The 20651-nt window shown below is 41.4% G+C and overlaps 1 protein-coding gene across 1 annotated transcript in view; it reads left to right on the top strand.

The window, feature by feature from the left end:
* PTPRG (protein tyrosine phosphatase receptor type G) overlaps window positions 1-20651 on the top strand; it is a 374823-nt gene that overhangs the window by 260552 nt on the left and 93620 nt on the right. The window contains 3 exon segments of the mRNA XM_029958316.1: window positions 1882-1948; window positions 13386-13543; window positions 17339-17531. Coding sequence (XP_029814176.1) covers window positions 1882-1948; window positions 13386-13543; window positions 17339-17531 — 418 coding nt within the window.

Below are 20651 nucleotides of genomic sequence, written 5' to 3'. Positions count from 1 at the left end.
TTTAATTGGATTTTTTTTTTTTGGTGAAACCTGGATGAATGGAGAAGGTGCAGGAATGTGTCACGTAACAGGCTCTCTGTTTTTAGTGTTTGTTGTTGACTTGTCAGATGGCAGACAGAACTTACAAGTGAGTCTTCGGGTCCACTGTGCTGTGATTATTATTTATACAGGATCCAAAGTGCACGGAGCACCCCTTTGGGCATATAAAAGTTCATGCTTCAAGGAGCTTACAGCCTTCAGGGCTAATAGTATTATGTCCAGTGACATCTAAGCTGTATATATTTCAAAGCTGCTTTTTCTCCTTTCATAATTTTATTGCATTTCTTACCCTAGCTAATCGTTGCAAGTTCTGGAGTATTGTGATGGGGAAAGGATTTTCAATTTCCATTTGCAACACCAAACCATTTTGTCTTTAGAGAAGTGCACAAAAATGCATCCGGAACACAGCACAGTAGTTCAAAGGCCAAATAAAAAGAAAAAAGAAAGGTGGCTTGTTGTGGTTTATCTCAATGAAGTTGGCTAAGAAGATAATGAGGTTTCTAAGATTCCTAATTAGTCATGGGGAGGAAGGATGAGAAGGGATATGGTTGTGAAACTTGGGCAGTTGATTCCAGTTTTCTTGTCTGACCATTAAATTTGTGATATTTTTATTATAACACATTTTTTGGATGTCCTGTTGTCAATTATGTCCTCTTCCTAAGAGTAAGCTCCAAGCTGGTTCTGTGCTTCATGCAACAGTGTGTTCCCTGTTGGGCACAAGGTTCCTTCTCAGGGTTTTCTTCTTTTGTCTCTACTCCTTTCTGAATATATTGATACACAGACATAATGTGATTAAACTCTGCTATTCCTCACGACATTGAGGTCATCAGCAGGCAGTAAAATACAGAGGAGCTCTTTTGCATTTGATGTGTTGCCCATTGGGAGCAGTCCATCCGGAAACGATCAACACTGCTCAGGTTCTGAAGCTGACTGGTGGGGAAAAAAGAGAGAAATGTACCCCATGAATGAGATACATGCCAGTATTTATCTCCCAAAAGTAAATTGGCAAGTAACTTAAGTAATGGAACATGTTCCCAGAAATTGTGAGTTATTCCTTCGATACCTCTGAAGAGGCAAAAGGTTAAAAAAAAAAAAAAGCATTATTGGTTGTAAATTCCTTGGCTGTGTGCAAGTAAGGGACTGAAGTGATGGGTTTAATTTGGAAGTTGTGGAGCTCAACAGGGTTAATCCTTCCTGCTGCCTTCCCCTCCTCTCTCTGGTCTGGATCTCACCGTTGCAGAAGATGTGGGCTGGGTGATAGAAGGAATGCTGCAGGTTTTGGTCTGGCACTGCAGGCAATTACATTGTCAAAAACTGGTGATTTTTTCTATATCCTCTCACAAAGCTTTTTTCCCTTTCTTTTGTCCAAGTGACACTAAATTAAATAAACTTAAAAATATGAATAGTGATGAGATGCCAAAGCCCAGCTCCATTAGGGCTGAAAAGGGTCCAGCTTCACTGGCTGCAGTGGCAGCCCCAGATTTATGGCCATATCAGTAAGGAATGAACTGGTCCAAGATAACTTCTGTTTATCACAGCCATTTTCCTCTATGAAAGCAGAAGTAGATGGAGAAAAATCAGCTCTGTGTTTTTAGGCTTTGCAGGGCTGAAAATGTGGCTAATGTTTTACAGAATTCAAAGGACACTTTCTTTTGATTTAACCTTCCTCACTTTATTTTATTACACCATGTATCTTCGGCATTTGGTGAAGATCCATTGTAAATGTGAGAACTAAGCAGATAGTTAGATAACATCTTTTTTTTTCTCTTTAGAAGATTAAACTGAGACTGTTCTGCCTGATGCCAGAGTAGATGTAACCAATCCTGTATCCTTTGCATGTAGGTCAGTCAGAGGGACAATTCAGCACTGGATCCCATTATCCATGGGTTGAAGGGCGTCGTACATCATGGTAAGTAGCTGTTTAAACTTTCTTCTTGCTGGGAAGGGGAGAAGGGCATGAATATTGTCCTTACGGGATCAGGTCACCCCTGGAAGGACACAGTGAGCCTACACATTCCTCATTCACTGATGTTTAAGGGCATCACAGCCATTATTTGATTGGTAAAGATCAGAGTCATTTGTTACCTGAAAATGGTTTGGGGTTAATAGTAAACAATTTGTTTCTTTTCAGTCAGTGCTCTAGAATGCATAAGTTATCAATCAAAACCTGCTGCAATATATCATTCATATTAGTACTTCGAAGGCAGCGTGGATGCTTCACTCTGTTATTTATCTTCTGTTTGCTCTAAAAATACTCCTCTCTGAAGTTTCTATTTGTTTATAAATTATTTGTCTTTCAAATTTAGGGAGCTGATAATGAAACAGAAAATTAACTATCTATGAAAATTAATTAAACTTTGCAGCAGATGAACATCTTTCTAATGCTGACATAAATACGATCATTCAGCTGTTCTGATGCATATACCTATTATCCTTGAACTTATAGCAGGTACTGAAATAAATATTAATATATTTTATACTTTTATAACCAATTTTTTACTTAGGAATTTTCCTGAAGCCTTACCACAGGTAATGCATCATCAGCAATGACATCAAGATGCTCTGGTTCCCAAAGTACTCTTGTCAGGTTTTAATATAATGATTTGTAAAGTTTTAATAATCTCATTGTAATTCAAAAGGCATCTGCTGGAATGGTGCTTGGTACAATAATAAATCTCCATCCCATCTATAGTGCTGTGATAAAACATCTTTGCACCTTTTCCGAGGATTGTCTTTAGACATTAGCTAGTGCTGTAGAGCTTAACAGACAGTTTTTTTCTCTTGACTGCAAACCTAAAACTAGTTGACACTCTTGGATTAAAACAAATAGGATTTTGGATTAATTGTTCTACTTTCAGTATCATTTAACATTGCAACTGGGAAGGCCAATAAATCTGAACAAGTAAAAAATGGGTTAAATGATAACGTACCATAAAGTCCTTCATTTAGAGAATTTTCCTTAGGTTTTGCTGTTTATAAATTGCAGTGTTCTGCCGTGAAATAAAAACAACACACCTATCTGAAAAACTGGTGTTGTTTTCCACAAAAATAGGTGTTATTACCTCGCTCCCACTGGGTAACAAAACAGGCTCACAAAAGCGAAACAAGGACAAGTTGGGCTGCAAGGATTCTTCAGTGGCTAAATCATTTGACTCTGCAGCCAAGCTGCCATTTAACTGGACTAGGATCTCTTTTTAGTTTTTTTACCTGCTTTCTATTTCAGGTAAATAAACCTCTGCAAGTGTGACGGTGTTTTAACCATCTCATCGGGCTTTTCTGCTCCCTCTCTTGCTTCTCGCTCCGCAGCCAAAACAGCCACTTGTGGATAATCACAGCAGTGTCTCCTAAGAGGATTATCCCATTCCCAAAAATAATTGTTTGGGTAGGATGTGACTCGGTCCCGAGGCTGTGATTCCCTAACCACATAATGATCAGTCCATCTCGGTGCTGTCTACCCGCAGAAAATCTGAGTGGATGAAAGGCATTTATTTTTGTTTTGCGCACAATGCACAGAAGTCTGCTCGTGTTTCAAGTAAAGGAAATCGCTTGATATATTTCAATAGCTTGTTTCCTTTTCAAAACATTAAGGAAGAAAAAGAGGAAAATCATGCTTTCCTTCCTGTTTCAAAGGCCCTGATTAAAGGCCTTTTCTAAGGCTCTTTTGGTGGCTAGAGTAAAGGAATTTCCTCCTGCAAAGCAGTTGTTCAAAGAGATCGTTCTCTTTAACTTAAATATTGATGGAATGCTTCAGTGAAGAATTTTCATATCATATCCCTCTTTTAATGTTATTATATAGAATAATAGTCAAGATGTGAGTTTTTATTCCAGACGCTTGCATTTTTCTTGATGTGATTTACTTACATCTTACATGAGCACATTTTTATGAATTTATCTGAAAAACTTCTTCCTGCCTTCCATTTGGCTGCATTCAACTGGGACCCTAAGGCAACATGGACTTTTTGGCTGATATACAGTGGAAAACTCTTGTGGTTTTTTGATAGAGTGGTTGGATCAAGCAGGGATCCAACAAAAGGAAGCAAAATTAAAACCTTAAGTTTCTTTGCATTTTATAACATTTCCATGCCCATGTTAGTTTTAGGTGGTTGTCACAATACAGAGGCACTTGCCTATAATGTAAAAATCAAGAAGACATATGAATTGAAGTAACTACCTTGCTTTCAAATTAGACAATAGTCACATATCCTGTGGTGGCTGGAGAGATCACCAGCCTTCCAGCTTTAGTCCTCCCATGTGCCTCATCTCCACAAGATTTCCTCTCCCTCCAACTGGCAGAGCATCCTTCTTCAGTTGTGCTGAACAGTCACTCATTCCTCGCAATCACTGAGTGTTCAAAGAGGAAATCACACACCCACACAAACACTCATCATTGTCCTCATTTCTTCATTTATTATAAGGCCTGGTCCTACATGGGGACTCTGCTCTGTGTAAGGCTCCCACGCTGTCCCCATAAGGGTGACAGATCTGATGCCCTTCAGATAGATGTAGGGATGGTACTCACGAGTGTATGAGCTATGTTTGAATTTTTCTTGCATAGCTTTTCATCTTTTTTTCTGTGAAGTTCTTGTACTCTTACAGTGCCTTTCCAAGGGTAAGTGAACAATTCCGGAGTCAGAAGAACTTTCTGTAGAAGTGAAAGCAATTCTTACTTGAGATTTCGTCAAGGATTTGAATTACTCACTAATTTGATGGAACATAAATAATTGTGCCCTTCACAGTGTCAACAGCTTAGTAGTAATGATAGAGACACACACACATAAAAATCAATACAGGCTTAGTCGCTACTTAGTTCACTTTGTTTCCTCATCTCCAGGCATAATTTTGCAGAATCTTAATGCCACGTTAGGCTTAATTTTACGTGAGCAACCATAAAATGTTCCTTAGATGGAAGGAAAACCATGGTATACCAAACTACCTAACAGTGTCTGGATCAGTGATAATGCTTTGGGGTTTGCCCCGTGTCTTCCTGCTGAACAGTGTGTTCCCACATGGTCACCGGTCCCCAACTCCCGCATCCGCCCTCGGAGAGCATTGTAATGGCACAGGAACGCCGAGGAGGCTCTTGTAAGAGCTGTCAGATGCTTGTTGCTGATTTTAAAACTGCTCTCAGTTTTGTGCTCTGCCAAGGATTTGTCACACCTCCCGCCAGCCAGGTGCCCGCTATTCTCACTCCTGCTTTCCCTGCCTTGGAGCACGCGGCGAGTGCGTCTGCCACGGAGCCCGCCCGGGACTGACAACTGGGAGCAGGCAACCCTCTCTGGAGAAAGGGTGGGGTATGGGCAGGTGGGATATGAATTTTCTGATGCTGACTTGCCAGTGTCTTTCAGCTCTGATTGCTGGGGGTCTTTTTCAGCTCCTCTTCAAATGCTTTTCTTATCATGAAAGCTGGTGGGAAGGGTCTCCAGCAATGCTGGTGCTGGTAGAATGATTCATGTCGTTAGCTGACATTGGACCATTAGGTAATAAAGTCACTAGTGCCTGGCTGTGCTTATGCCACATGTGAGGCAGTCTTTGTGCTGCAAATCAGACTGTTCTGCCTCTGTTTTGCTACTGATGTGCTTGGCTGGGTGACCTGCCCTGAGCCCCTCACTGCTCCTTGTCCTTCCTTGTGAAGCTGAGGAGCATGGGGCAGGAAGGAGCTGCTCTTGTGCAAGGGCTGAGGAGGCTCATGAGGCCTCAAAAAGAATGACTGTGCCCTTGTGGGAATAGGGGACTGTGAAATACCAGGTTATGTGTATGGTTGATTTGCATTAAAATGGCTACTAAAGCTTTTGTCTGCCGAATGCTTCAGCAGGGTCTCAGAGGAGCACCTGGCAGGATGGAGCTATTGCACAGAAACATTGCTTTTCCCACCTTTGCTGCCTTTGATTTGACCTTTTTGGTACCATTTTGTATGTAAGCCTCTTAGAGAAGCCTTTTCCTTGTTCTTACCAGCTGCCTGCAAAGCATTAAAATGAGTCTTCTTCCTTGATGTCAGTCTTGGGGACAGCACCCAGTGCTGGAGGTTGTGTGCATTTGCCCTCTCCTAGCCTGGGCATGGGTGCTCTGCACAGGACCACAGTCCTGTTTTACTGTGCAGGCAAAGGGTGTCAGAGGGAACAGCAGCCCACACTACCCCAGGCCCCTGGAAAATCTTTCAGGGTGATGAAAACCATGTTTTGTCACTCTGTCCTGTTCTCTGTGGCTGACATCAAGAATCTACACAGATCAGCAGAAAATTATTAGCAGAGCACAAATAAATTACCACAGCAGAAAAGGCTCTATTAATGTCACAAAAATGGGGCTCTCATTCCCTTCCTTGTCAAAAGTGAGCACTGAAAATCAAAGTGCTGCCAGATCAAAAGCCCAGGTACAAAGTGAATTGATGGCATCTGTTGCTTGTTTGTGAACGTGAGGTGGGGTGAGGGGAGGAGAGGAACCTTTGTTTATTTAAAAGAGAACGTGGAAAAAAGTCTTCCCTTTTTTCTTCTGCTTTTATATTATTAAAAAGCCATAACTGAAACTCAGCATGGAGCAGAGTGTAGCCTTGGATCTCCCTCGAGGTGGGCAAGAAGTGTTCAGGCAAGTGACCACAAAAGTTTCAGTGCCTGCTGGGAACACCCTACCAAAATACAGCAGAAATAGAATTGCTCTAATAATGAAAAAGGATGGAGAATAAATATGTTCACATCTCTCCAGTTGTCCTAGGTGAAAAATAAGTGAATAACCTGTTAAAATAAACCAGCACTAAGAAAGAAGCAATCTAGACGGTGTTAGTTGTCCTGTGGATCTATCACACCAGAAAGCATAATAACAAGAAAACACCATTAGCACCATGACAGGTTTTTTCTTTTGTTTTTAACTTTAGCCATAACACCACCTGACAAGCTGTTTGCCTTCTGCACCAAAAATCCGGGGGTTGTAGAGAAGAAAGGTGAGGGAGAGGGGTGAGAGTGAGATGTGATACCGTGGGTTCTCATGTTTGAAAGTAAAACTTTGAAGAAAGCAGAACCCCAATTTGGAACAAGAAGGGCCATCAAAGGGAGAGCAGCGCGGTGAGTTAAACTGGGAAGGAAACATGGAGGAGCATTTCTTTTTCCTCAGGGATGATCTGGATATATTCTTTTGTTTTCTGATCTGTTCTTGTGTTCACAGTCAGACTAACTGTGTGAAAGGGACCAGGACACAATTGCTGTGGAGCAAAGGGGAGGAGGAGGGAAGTGGGAAATGAAGATGAGAGCAGAGGTGATAAGTTCACACCTTTATATAGGGCAGCTCTGTGCACAGCTGCAGGGGTCTGTATCATTTAAAGGAATACATGATGGAAGTGTTGGAAATCTCTGGTCCTTCAGCTGTCTGCTCTGGGGAAAGCAGTGCTGGTCATGGCTGAGTAAAGACCAGCGAGCTGACAGAGAATTAATATATTGCACAGAAAAACTAATTCAAACTAACAAAAAGAAGATTGCAATTGCTAAAAGTTAAGAATTAAGGTTGATGCTGAAGGTGAACAGAGCATCTGCAGGGAGTAGGAGCTGGGTGCTTTGCTGGTGGGTTTTGAGAACAGGTGCTGAGAAAGGAGAGGTGGAGAAGTCTGAGGATGTGTGGTTTTGCTCTGCTTCTGCTGGAGCAGACATGAACAGCCCACGGTCCTCTGGGCACTTCTGCTTCACTTTAACCTCTGCCAGGGTCCAGTTTTTTGCAGGGAATCCTCTTCTCTAAACTCCTTCTTATAGTTTCTTTTTCCTGCTATCACTGGTGCCCATTCTGTATTTCTTAGTTTCCGTGCCTCTCCAGCCTCATGTACTTCCACATGTACCTCTGCCTCAGGTTAGGTTTTGTGAAACCTGGGGAAGACTCATCCAAGTCTAGAATGGCAACACCTGCTCTGCATCACCACGGCTTAAGCATTAAAGGTTCTGAATTACATTTTACTTCTTTAAAGAGTTAAACCTTTAAAGTTTAAACCTTTTCTTCCTAAGCTGTTTTAAGTGAGGGAGTAAGAAAAATTAAGCCCGGAACCAACACCTGGCACAGAAATGCTTTTTTTTGTGAATAAGAGACTTGCTTTTTTAATTCTTTCCTCCTGTTTTTTTGTACCACTCACTGGTTGTCTCAGATTAAATTAGTCTGCAGGACTGTGTTATTATCTCATTCCCCTCCTCCCTGCCATGCTGTTCTTTCTGTGTCCTTACAGTTTCTTACATTGCTCAGCAGAGGCTCTGTTTTTTAAAAAACTAAATAAAAGTGAGAAAAATAATTGCACAATAAATGACAAGAATTACCCTGAGTACAGAGGACTGTCAGAAGCTGCTCTTCCTCTGAGATTCACACAGCAAGCACTCATCTGCTGATCTTTTCAGTTAAAGTAATATATAATATTTGTAATCTCATCTTTGAAATCTCCCCCATGAGTCTGGCCCTTGGCTGTGCTGTGCATCCTGCTTTATCTGGGGAGTTCTGGCTCAGCGGGTGTGCGACACGGTGTCCTTTTGACTATTTTTGTGTGTTTGCTTTTTAAATGTTTGAATGCAGAAGCTTTAGAATGTCTTGGCTCATTGTGAAAATGAAATTGGCAGTAACATTGTTTAACAAATTTGGGAGACTTTCAAAGCTCTTCATATTGGTATTGCAGATTTCAGTTATTCAAAGTGTAACTGGGTAACGTTTCCACCTATCAGGCACTGCACATACGTTAATTTTGGAAATAAGCTCATTTTAAGATATTGTTTTCAATGCAGCCAAGTTCCTGTTTTCTTACAGAAAAGCACGATGAAAGTCCCAAAGCATTCCATGAGATATAAATGGACTTGGCATATAGTTATTTTCTTGTGATGTCCAATCCAAGTTCCTGTTAGATTTAAAAGGGTTTTGATCACAGATAGTTGTGTGCTGTTTACCTGCATATCTCAAGAAGCCTCTTGCTCTACAGTGATTTGGTTAAAAATTCAGGTCTATCTTTATCCAGCAATTTACAGAATCTATTTCTAGCAAGTCAGTCCTTGAAGGCAAAATGTTCCACTGATGGCTCTTGCAGTATAATATTTGGTGGCATCAGCTTGTGAAAACTGCAGTAGTTGGTGAAGATCCACTACTGATATCTGGTTTAAGATCTGATATTTTTCCTCTGCTCAGAAAACTATTGTGCGCAATTTATTAGTTCATTCTAGTGGTGATGACTTGACAAGGAGTGTAAATAAGTCAGCCTTCTAAAGCATGCCTGCAATTGCTCTGCCTTTGGGGTGGGTTGTATAGAAAATGGCCCTTTGTCCCACGCAAACACCGGGGGGATTTCTCAGCCTGAACAAAGAATATACTGGGTGTGACTTTTCACACTGCTGTTGTGGGAGAAGGACCAAGAAGTAGATATGAATGTTGTATCAGAAGGTCAAATATGTTACCAACTGGCTCTGTTAATTGTTTTTTGTGAATGTAAGAGTTGAAATACAATATTGTCCTTTTATGCTGTGGAACACTCTAGTTTAAATGTCACATTCATTGTCTTAATGGTCAATGGCAAATCTGTGGTGTTTGCTATTTTTACCTTTGGGGATATTAGAGTGAACACATTTTCCCAAGCATTGGTGCTGTAAACAAAGCATTGCTGTTTGTTACCTGTGGATAGGATTGTCTGCATTAGTGGAGCATCTCAGTGGATGTTGTGGATGCTGCTCTTTGCTGCATCACTTGGGACTGGTGACAGCAGGTTCATTGTTCTTTCCCAGAGGAATGCTCCCTAGTTGGAGGGCCTGTCTTCAGGGTCTCTGTCTCTGGGGCTCTGCTTTTCTGGTTGGTTATATATCTGCTTGGGTGCTCAGGTGCTGAGATGGGAGTAGGACAAGGAGCAGCAGAAGAGACCACTTTGGTGCAGGGCTCTGGTTTGTGTGTGAGAATGAGTAGGTGGCTCATGGATTGGTTTTGCAGCATTGATTGCAGAGGTTCACAGGTATTTGCAGGTGAACACATGTTGACTTTGGTGTCTTTTATTGCTTTTGTCTGCTAGTTATTTCCTAGTACCTGTCTGCAAATGCTGTCTTGTCAATCATGGTTTCCAGCCTTGTCCACTTTCTCCCTCCTAGAAATTCCTCTCCCCGCTCAGTCTGTTCGCAGCCTTCTGGGCACAGTTTGTGCCCACCCCAAGCACTGTAAGTGGAAACTGGAGCTGGTCATAAAAGACAGTGAAGAAAGGTTTGTTATTAATTTCCAACCTTGTTCTTTCTCATTTAGTAGAAATTATATATATATGTACACACACATATGTGTGTGTGAATATGCATATGAAATACTTCTGTGATATCCAGTGAATGCTGTTGCTTAGCCTGGAAATTATTCTCCTTACAGTTTTACCAACAGCAATAAAAGATTTAAGGTTGAAATTTTTAGAGTGACATGACTTCAAAATCTCATTTTTGAAACTGTCTCAAGCTCTTAGGAACTTAACTTCATGACATTTATGGTTTCTATATGCTCTTGAAGGATATGGCAGGTAGACTTCTGAATTTCTAAGTCTCTTTAAGCTTTATGTGAAGATCTCTTTGTGACTCTGATTTCTAAAACTCTGCACCATGCATCTAGATGGCAGTGATATAAATGAATGATCTGTTTTCAAAAGTGTTAAGTTATTAAAGCATAATCAATTGATTATCATCTATTTTAGTAGTAATTTAATCCAATTATATGTATTTTTTTTATTTTAATCCTTGGAATTCATTAATGAAAACTTAGAGCATTGCTTGTAGCCATGAAAAATTAGATCGAGTACACCCTGCCCTACTTAAACTCTGTATTAGCAAAGCTACTTTTTCCTCAAGAAATACTCTTTTTCACAGTTGTTGATGACTTTTTAAATGCTTAGGAAAAAACCCTCCCTAATTGATAACGAAAAATTAATCGTAGTCGGATACTTCCAGTTTGCATTCAAATAAGGTATTTCTCTGTCTAAATAAGCTTCCCTTAGTTGATTATTCATATTGTAGTTCAAAATGTTTAAAAATGAAAGACAGAGTTGGATGAAATGTAGACTACTTAATACAGTGTGTATTTAATATAAAAGTTATGCATTATTCATTTTTGCAATTTGAATAACTTTGAATTTGGCATCCCTGTTCTTCATCTTTTCCTTTGATGAACAATTAATTATTAAAATATAATATTGTCAGCATATGGCACAAAAATCCTTGAAAATGTAAAATGAGCTTCCTTCTCCTGCCATCCTTTGACAAAGGGGTGCTCCATATTCGTGGCTTCTCACCGTGTTTATCCAGTGATTCCATCAGTCTAAATAAAAGATTACAAAAGTTTAAAATAGTTAAATTGCTAATTTTAACTGAAACATTTTTTTTCTTAAGCTCAAGAGGAGAGCACTTTTCAAAATGTGCCTCTGCCTCCCGTCTGTTTCATGTACAGTCATTTTCCGTTAATGCAAAGAGGATGTTCACATGTTCAGATGCTCTTTTGGATTCATCGTGGCCACTGTGTGCTCATCTCCCACACAGAGAGAGGCAGCTTCTGAAACAGAAAGCTGGTGTCGAGGTGTGCGTGCTGCACTTGGAAATCAAGTCCTGTGACTGAGTTTGTACTTCTTCTAACCAAGTTTTGCTGCATAAAAATGAGCCAATCAAATTAAATACGACCTTTTGCTGTGATTATGACTTCTTGATTAGAATCTCTTTGAACTTTGGCCAATCATATATATTTTAGTATTTATTATTTAAGCACTTTTTTTTCCCCCTAGAGGTATGTTATGATGAGGAAAAATTGTGGTTTATTATTTGTTTGTTTCCTTTTTGGAGATGCAGAAGTGGTTGAAATCTACTTGGATTAGGAGGAAAGGAGTTGTTAATGAAGAAATTGCAGTATTGCCTTGACTTTAATAGAATTACTCATATTTTGGAATGCTAAAGGCTATGAAAACATTGCACACCTGTTGATACTATGCAGAAAATAGAAGATAACTGAAGTGCATGTATCATTGGCACTTTGCAGGAGCAGTGGAGGAAAAAAATCCCTGATTATCAGACTGCTGCTCAGAGGTATAGGCAACTCCTGATTTGATCAAGACTTCTAAAGAACTGTGGGATGCTGGGGAAGTGAATTCTGCAGACTTCATCCTTTTTGGAAGATGTGTGTGTCAGTCACCAGCCTACCTGCTTCTCCACTTTGTTGGGGTGGGGAGGGGGGCTGGTGGGTTTGCTTAGCAGCTGTGATGAGACAGAAGAGTTCCCTTTACCCGAATGTGGGCTCCTGTTGGAGGCACACAGAATATCGAAAGTGAGGAATAGAGATGTAGAGCCTGGCATGTCAGCATGCCTGGAGGCAGTGAGCACCTTTGCACAGGCTGAGAGGGCGCTTCAGCCTGTGAGTCAACATAAATTGCAGAGGATAAATGCTCAGGGATGGCAGGGAAATTGTCTTGCCTGCAGCTGTTCCCTTCTTTTGTTTATTTATTTTTCTTCGCAGTGTTAAATATTACCAGCTTGTCATTGTTACTTGAAGGTAAATGCTTCCAGTGCTTAGGTCTGCATTTCAAGCTGTCCAGGGAGCTTCTCAGAGGAAAGGGTTTGTCCCTGAGACTGTTGGACTCTAGGAAGGAGTTTCTTGGATTTCAGAGAAGAGGCAGCAGTTTTACCTCTGAAACATATTCCTGGTGCTGTGGTGACTGTGTCTGGCAGCACCCTGGCAATGCCTGTGTGGCTGGGTGCAGGCAGTCCTGAGTGAGCACGGGGTGGATGTTGCTTTGAGCACCATGTTGAGCTTCAGGTGTGCCCTGCTGCCCTGTATCCCTGCTCTTCAGCTCATCCGCCTGGAAGCTCCCAGAGAAGTTTGGCTGAGCAGCGTGGCTCTGCCTCCTCCATCTCAGCAACCCACTGAGGGTTTGACCCTGCTCCTGCATCCTCCAGTGGCAGAGGTGGGATGGATACACTGCCTGATGCTCTTTGGTCGGGCAGCAGCAAGCAGGACCACTGGGGCCTGGCTGTGTCCCACTGGGGCCTGGTGAACCCTTGCTGCCATCAAACTGAAGAGCCACATACTGAGTGCTGAAACCATTGAATACAGTATTATGTCTGTGCTAGCATAAACCAGTGGGATAGCAAGTGCATTTCACACCTGCACACATTCAAAACAGGAGGGTGTGTGTTCGGTGTGGGACTGACTAGCATTTTGGCTGCTCTTTTAATAATCCACGCATCAGCTCTTACAGAGCCTTTCTGGTAGGGTGTTCCCATCTTTCACTACATGTATGATAAAATATGTTGTTGCCATTACACCTTGTTAGGCTGCCTAGCAGTGTGATGTCTGTTTTAAAGACACATAAAAAAAAAGTGTAATTCTGCTTGTCAATCTTCCCACAGAGAAGGAGACCTTTCTGGATCCCTTTGTGCTGAGGGAACTTCTGCCAACTTCGCTGGGGAGCTACTACCGCTACACAGGTTCCCTGACTACTCCTCCGTGCAGCGAGATCGTGGAGTGGATCGTTTTCCGGAAGCCTGTTCCCATTTCTTACCATCAGGTGTGTTTATTCTGTTAGTGAGGTCCATCTCTTGATTTGCCCTCCTTAAGACGGCATTTTCAAAACCCGCCGGTTTAATTTTGAGAACACAAATATTTCTGTTGACAAAAAAGGAAGTGTCGGTGATTTTTTTTTTTTATTCTCTTAAGCAATATTGTTTCTGAACATGAGCCATCAGTCTCGAGAAGACAGTACAACATGAAACCCAGTTTCCTTTCAGTGATTTATTTGGTATTGTTTTTGCTAAGATTAAATTAAGCTATGGTATAAATATTTACATGGAGTTCCTTTTTATTCTTTTTAATTGAAACTTTCTTTTCAAAGTAAAGTGAGCGATTTCAGTTCTGCTCAGATTTAGTAATTTGAACTAATTACGTTAGAAAAGACATCTTTCCATTAATTCTCCATGCTTAACTGTTTTTATAACACAGTAAAGCTGCCATTATGTGCTCTGAGAGCTGGTGCACAAATCTTTAAAATTAGCACATAGCAGCTTTTAATGCAAATAGACACAATGTCTGGAGTTTGAAGAATGCTCCCGATAAAGCAATGGCTAGATGGAGTCAAATGTTTACCAGTTCAGTGCATTTTGGCACTGTAAGACTGTTGTCTTTAGAAAGTCAACCTGCTGGAGTTAGTCTTGCCTTTTATTTATCTGGCATAAGCCACTGAAAACAAACTTTTTACATACACTAATTCTGTGAAGCACAAATGGACAGTTCACTGGGTGATCCTGACTGACAGATACTGTGCTCAAAGGTTCATAAGTATAGAAGGCAATTGCCATGCTCCTGCTCCAGGGTTTTTTTTAACGTGTTTTCTAGATCACATCGCTTCTCCCGTAGACTCTTTCATCTTTTTTTTGACAGGCTGTGTCACAGTGCTTCAACTGGGGCCCTCCAGGGGCTGAGGGACATGGCAGGATCTATGTCTCCAACCACCTGTCTTGGTGTTATCTTGCCTGTTTCACAAAAACATGATGGTACTGCCCATGTTCAGCTCCTGGTCAGCAGGAACCCTTTTGCTGGAGGCTTCCCCTGGAGCTCTCTGGCAGTGCTGAGCACATCATGCCCCCAGGCAGCCCCCAGTTCTGGCTGGAGCCTGGGACTCTGCACATGGTCCCGTTTGAATCGGACCCTTTGTTTTTTTCAGGCTATTTCTCGGATTGTCGAGATCATTTTGAATTCTGTCCTTGCCTGCAGGATACTTGCAATCCCTTGTAGCTTTTCACTACATCAATAAGTTTACTGTTTATTATTTGGTGGCTGCGAGGCCTGGCCCACACTCAGTTTTATACCCTGTGAGTGCATCAGGTGGGTCATGACTTCTTTTTTCTTTTTTAACAAATGCAAATAAACTGGTAAATACCAATTATGACCGTCAGTATAAAGGTACTTTATCCTGGCTTAGCTCCTTTCCCGTGCTGTACAGCAGTAACAGTGCCAACTTAAGCCTTTAAAATTCGGCGTTGTGCTGCTCTGTGCATGTGTGTGTGGTTGAAGGGCTGGGAATTCTGTGTGTAGACAGACTTTCATTGATACTACAACACATGTGGAATAAATAATAGTATTCTTTCCCCCCTGGCAGCTTGAGTTGTGTGTATTTTAAGAGCCTGCCACCCTGCCACTGCTATGATTATTATTTTTTCCTCTAACAGAAACAGTGCGACATAATCCATTGCCATAGTTTAACCTTCTTTATCACAAACCCCGTAAAGCAGCCTGTAATCCCAGGGGAGGAAAGTGATATTGTTTAAGCTTTGTTGCTGTTCCAATTAAATCCTTGCTTTTGTGCAAAATACCTTGCTGTAAAAAGGACAGTACTGAAGTGGTCCATTTGTGGAGGCTTCTCTGTTTTATTCTCAGTCCTCCATCATCATCATCTTTCCTTATAATTAGACAACAAAACAGTACAAGCTGTGTCACCCTGCAGATGCATTGTAAAGCTAAGTGCATTCAATGACCCAAAGCATGGCATTATCTCTCGTAATGCATAGCTCAGAGTATCTCATTGTGCTTATAACAGTTTCAGTATTTTTAATTGCCATTTGTATATCCAACCCTTAGAAAGCTACACATCAGGCTTTAATGGTTTGTAATTGCATGACTCAGAGTTTTAGATCAGGTTTCCCTGTATCACCAGTAGTCTTACAAGAGCTTTTAATTTCTTCTTCTGAACATGAGCTCTTGTACTCCTTGAAGAGCATGAATGTAGCTCCTTGACTGCAGATCTTATAATATTTTTTTTTCTGGCAGCTATGGATAAATTAGTTTCTCATTTGTCGTAGATAATATTTTTATAGTGAAAGTGAGGTTGAAATTACTTATATATACTTCAACACATAAAAAAGGGAAGGTTAAAAATCATGTTTGAATTGGCAGTTGTTAAAATGCAATTATACCTCCCTAAGGTAGCATGGCAGAAGAAAATATTTAAAAAGTTCTCTCTGAAAGTTTAAAAATTCAATTAATGTCATAGATGTCTGAGCCTAGAGACTTGACTTCAGAGAAGCAGTTTCTACCTAAGTTCTTGAGCTTTTATAAAGTCACCTTAAACCCTGTTAGCTGGCTTCATCAAAACTGCTTCTCTAGTGCGTGAAGTGCAACAGGTATGTAAATAAGCGTGAGTTTTGAGCTGTGCTTTTACAGAAGGGCATATCAGGATCACCTGTTGGGGGTTATTTTCTCAATACAAAAGTGTAAGTTAATAGTGCCTTTACCCCTTTTTTAGCCCTTCAGTGCTTTTGAGGGGCTCCTGCTAATAATTAGGAAATGGTTTTCACATTCTTCCGAGTTTTTAAGTTTCAGGGCTCACGTGCTTCTCCACAGCTTTTAGAGCAGACACACTTAATGAAAAGGGTGTCGTTTTCAGAGTGACCTGTCATTAAGCTATATGTGTAACTCAAGTCCCTTTTTGAAGTCCTGGGCCAGATTCTGTGCTCCCAAAATCCATGCTATCAATATGTGTAACTGATGCGATGCAAACACTATCAGGACTGATTCCTTCTCTGCTCTGTCTTGCTCAGTCTTTCCAACAGCAACATAACCAATTCTAATTCTTGACCTGAATGATAACAAGGTAATAGTAAATGCTATACCGACCTTGATAGCTGTGAGAAAAACATCAGCTGAGAATATTTTCATCTTAGTTTGCTAGAATTTTTTTTTCTAAGAAATACTAAGATACGAAGTAACAGAAAAGTTTTCCAATTACAGTTCTTTCTTACAGGTTAATATGTTTTCTTATAAATAGCTCAGATCTGAATCCAATAGAAGAAACTTATTCCCAGAGGAGTATATGCTAGCTGTGCCTGAAAGTGCTGCACGAGCTGTCTGTGAAGCTTAGCCTGGCAGCTAAACTTCGTGAGGTATTTGGAGATAAGGCAGCATTGCCTTGTCCAGGAGAAAGCTCTTGGGGTGGAATGATCTGGAAGCACTTTTTGACGCGATACCGTGAAACGAGACGGTGCCAGCAGTGAGGAGGGTTTGGCAGGGCTGTGTCACACACAAAATCCTTCCAGACAAGGGGTCTAAGGGCAAATGTTTCCTTGTCCATGACAGACGTCCACAGGTTGCTAGAAGGCCTTCTCCCATGTCGGGCAGGATAAGCCCTTTGCCGAGATAAGGAGGTTGGCAGAGATTTCAGTGGGCAGTCTGACTTCCCATGTGGTTTATCAGTCTTGGCATCAACATTTTACTTCCTCCCATTTTACTGTCTTATCAGCCACCCAGATTTCACCACATTGTTTTCCTAATCAACGTCCTTTCTCTCCCCTGCCATGATGGCTACGATCAGCTGGAGGCATTCTACTCCATCTTCACTACTGAACAGCAAGACCATGTGAAGTCCGTGGAGTACCTGAGGAATAACTTCCGACCACAGCAAAGCCTGAACAACAGGAAGGTATCCAAGTCTGCTGTGAAGGATGCTTGGAACCAAGATATGACAGACCTCTTGGAAAATCCACTCGGCACAGAAGCTTCCAAAGGTAGATTTATGCTTAAGAATTTTACACTTGGCTAATAGGAGAATTTTTTTTGTCTACTTTGTCATCAAATGGTGTTGAGGACAGCTGTGAGCTACCAATGAAATAATGCGGGTTATGCTGGCATTCCTTGTTGGTATGTATGAATAAATTAACTCATCCTGCTTATGCTGCAATTAGCTGTAAAACTCGCTGTCACAAGGTGCCATGGCCATAAAGCCCTAGAATATACGAGTCTCAAAGCCACAGGATATGTAAGTCTCAAATTGATGATGTCCAACTGGCTGTAGGGCCTTAAAGATGCCGGACAAAAAGGAAACATGGAGGTACAAGGTCAAAGGTAAAAATTCAGCCCCCTTAGCACTGACGCATTGGGTGTTTGAATGGAAATAGAGTATCCAGATGTAGTTATGGGATTCATTTCTACAGTAACAAGACTTTTGAAGAACTGTCGACCTTTTAATTCAACGTTTGTATCAGTGTGTTGGTAGTGGTGACAGGAGGGAAAAAAACCCCCTTCCTTATAGGCAGGTGATTTTCTAATGTCTTGCTGAAGCGTTCCATGTGCCTTTTTGTAGAGCAGCTGGCGTTTGCTTCTGTCAGACACCGGATAATGAGCTGGATGGAGGGGGGTGGGAGGGAGGTTGCAGTCGCATTGGCACAGACAGCCCTGGCTAGAGGAGCACATCAGAAATTCTGAGAGAAACGTGCACTGGATAAAATAAGACTAGAAATAAATATCGTTTACTACCTTTATTTGCCTTTATTTTATTGACTGGTGTTATTTATAGGCAGGAGGAACGACATGTACTTCCCAGTCTTCAGTCTTGCGAAGTGCTTGGTGATTAACCAGTTCTGGGTAGAGGTAAAGAAGAGAGGGGCAGTTTGCCAGAAGGAAACAGCTAAGCAGATTTACAAGCTTCCCTTTCGTACCTGGCATTTTCACCTGGCCAGGCACAGAAAGTGTAGATTTTAGAGGACGTGAATCATGAAAACAGCTGCATTCAGCAACCTCACCCTCCCAAGGGAGTGCTGGGAGAGTGAATTTCTTAGGGCTCATTATTCTGTGAGCGTGCTTATTTTTATATAGAGATATATATATAATATACACGTACACAAACCTCGTGTGCGTTAAAGGCAGCCTTGGGACGGAGAATTTACATCAGAAGTGAGAAGATCTTGGGAATGCAGAAATCCTGCTACGCTCGGATGCTCTGGGCTGCAGTTTCCAATCAGTGTTGTAACAGCAACATGTGTCTGCAATTTCTTCAGTTATATCCTCCGTACATATTATTTACCCAGAACAGTGATGAAAGTTAATGGATTACATTATGTTAAAAGTGACAAAACTGACTGGTTTTTATTTTGAGTGCAGCCAAGGTACCTCTGGTTCATGTGGTGCAATATTCAAGAGGATTTTACTGCTTTGACCACATGCCTGCATATTCCTCACCTCACTGGATCATTTTTAAGATTATAAAGATGCTTTGGGTGATTTTCAGCACCATAGTAAATAACTGAAACCCACAATTTTGTCAGGGCATTGCAAACACTAAGGTCTGTAGTTAAGGGCTGATATTGAATTTGGAAGCGTCGAGACCAAAGGAGCACTTGAATAACTGGAAAGATTCACCTTGACTTGGATCTCTAAGAACCAAGCACACATGGCTTAGTTAACATGATGTGAGCCAGTCCACAGGGGCAAGGAAGCTGCACAACCACTAGTCCATGTTTAGATAGCTTGGTGCTGGGGTACTTGACACCTGCCATGCTTGGGGACTAGTTTCCTGGGCAGGTTCTCTCTGAGTCCTCTCCCATCATGTCCAAGTACCGTAATGCCTGCCTGGGAATTTGAGCTTACAACATGCTCAAGAGAGACCCTCAGGTGGGGGACATGAATTTCCCGTGGTCTGACAACATCCAGCATGCCATCTAATGGCAGGGATGGTGCTGGAGTCAGTGATTTCTTTTTCGCTTGAGCTTTTGCTATAGGAGGCTAATGGCTGGGCAGCCAGTCATTCTATACCAGCTCTGTCAGCTTGTCACTTTCTGGGTTGTGTGCACACCAGGGGACACTGAAAATAGGTGCATTTTTTTCATGAACTTATAAATAAATAGGTTGCTGCAGTGTTGCTAACACAAAATGGATTGTAGTATATCCTCCAAAGGTTACAGGGATGAGATATAGCTGTTCCAGAGATATAACAACGTGGATGTTTCTGGCCCCTTCTTTGACAAAGGTGAACAGTGATGATGTGCCTGGTCCACTGCACATTCTGAACTACTGACATATAAATGAAATGAGTTGGAGTCATAATACTTGAGTGAAAGCAAAACCTATTGTTTATTCAGCTAGTAAATACAGTACCTCTTTATATAGTGTCATTCATGCAAAAGTACTGAGGAGCCAAGTGCACGGAGTGCTTTCCAGCCAGACGGTCTAGCATGCAAGTGTAAGAGTATAGGGTTAGCATAACAAATTTATTTTATGCAGATTCTTTTGCATACCTCATGGTTGCACCTCAGTGCTTTCCACATTGCATTAAGCAATGTGACCACTGGCTGTCACATGTTGGCTCTTGTCTGCCCTCCCTGTTCTTGATTTGTGTGTTGTAAAGGCAAGGTCACGAAAATGTGTCTTTTACTTGCTGCAAGGTGATGTGGTTTGTGATGGTCTTCGGCTCTGGAGGGGAAGTTTGGGTTTGTTTGTCGGTGTGAATTTTTGCAATTTGTTTCCTCTGTCACACTCTATTAAGTCAGTGGGCAGTGTTGCTAATCTGGAAAACAGTGTAGTGTTCATTATGTAAGCCTTTCTTATTTTGGAGGAAAATGTGCCCAGAACAATTTGCATAATGTTCAGAATAATTTTCAGAATTCCCTAGTCAATAGGGAATTTCAGATCAGCACAAAGTGATGCAGCTCTGCAGTTGTCCACTGGCAAACATGCTATCCTGAACAGTTTGGCAGCAAACAGGAATGTCTTTTCTTCCAGCTATCAAAGCTATCTCAGGTCACAAAGCTGTGACCAGTAGCATAACCTGCAGATACACTGGAGAAAAACTATTTCTCACTTTATGTCAGTCCTCTGACTATTTCCTTACCAAAACCCTGAAAGTGGTGGCA

This window comes from Manacus vitellinus, unplaced genomic scaffold (genome assembly GCF_001715985.3).
Source record: "Manacus vitellinus isolate BGI_N305 unplaced genomic scaffold, ASM171598v3 scaffold_14_pilon, whole genome shotgun sequence".
NCBI lineage: Eukaryota > Metazoa > Chordata > Aves > Passeriformes > Pipridae > Manacus > Manacus vitellinus.
Note: the sequence above shows the minus strand (reverse complement) of the source record. Positions and strands in the feature narration are given on the sequence as shown.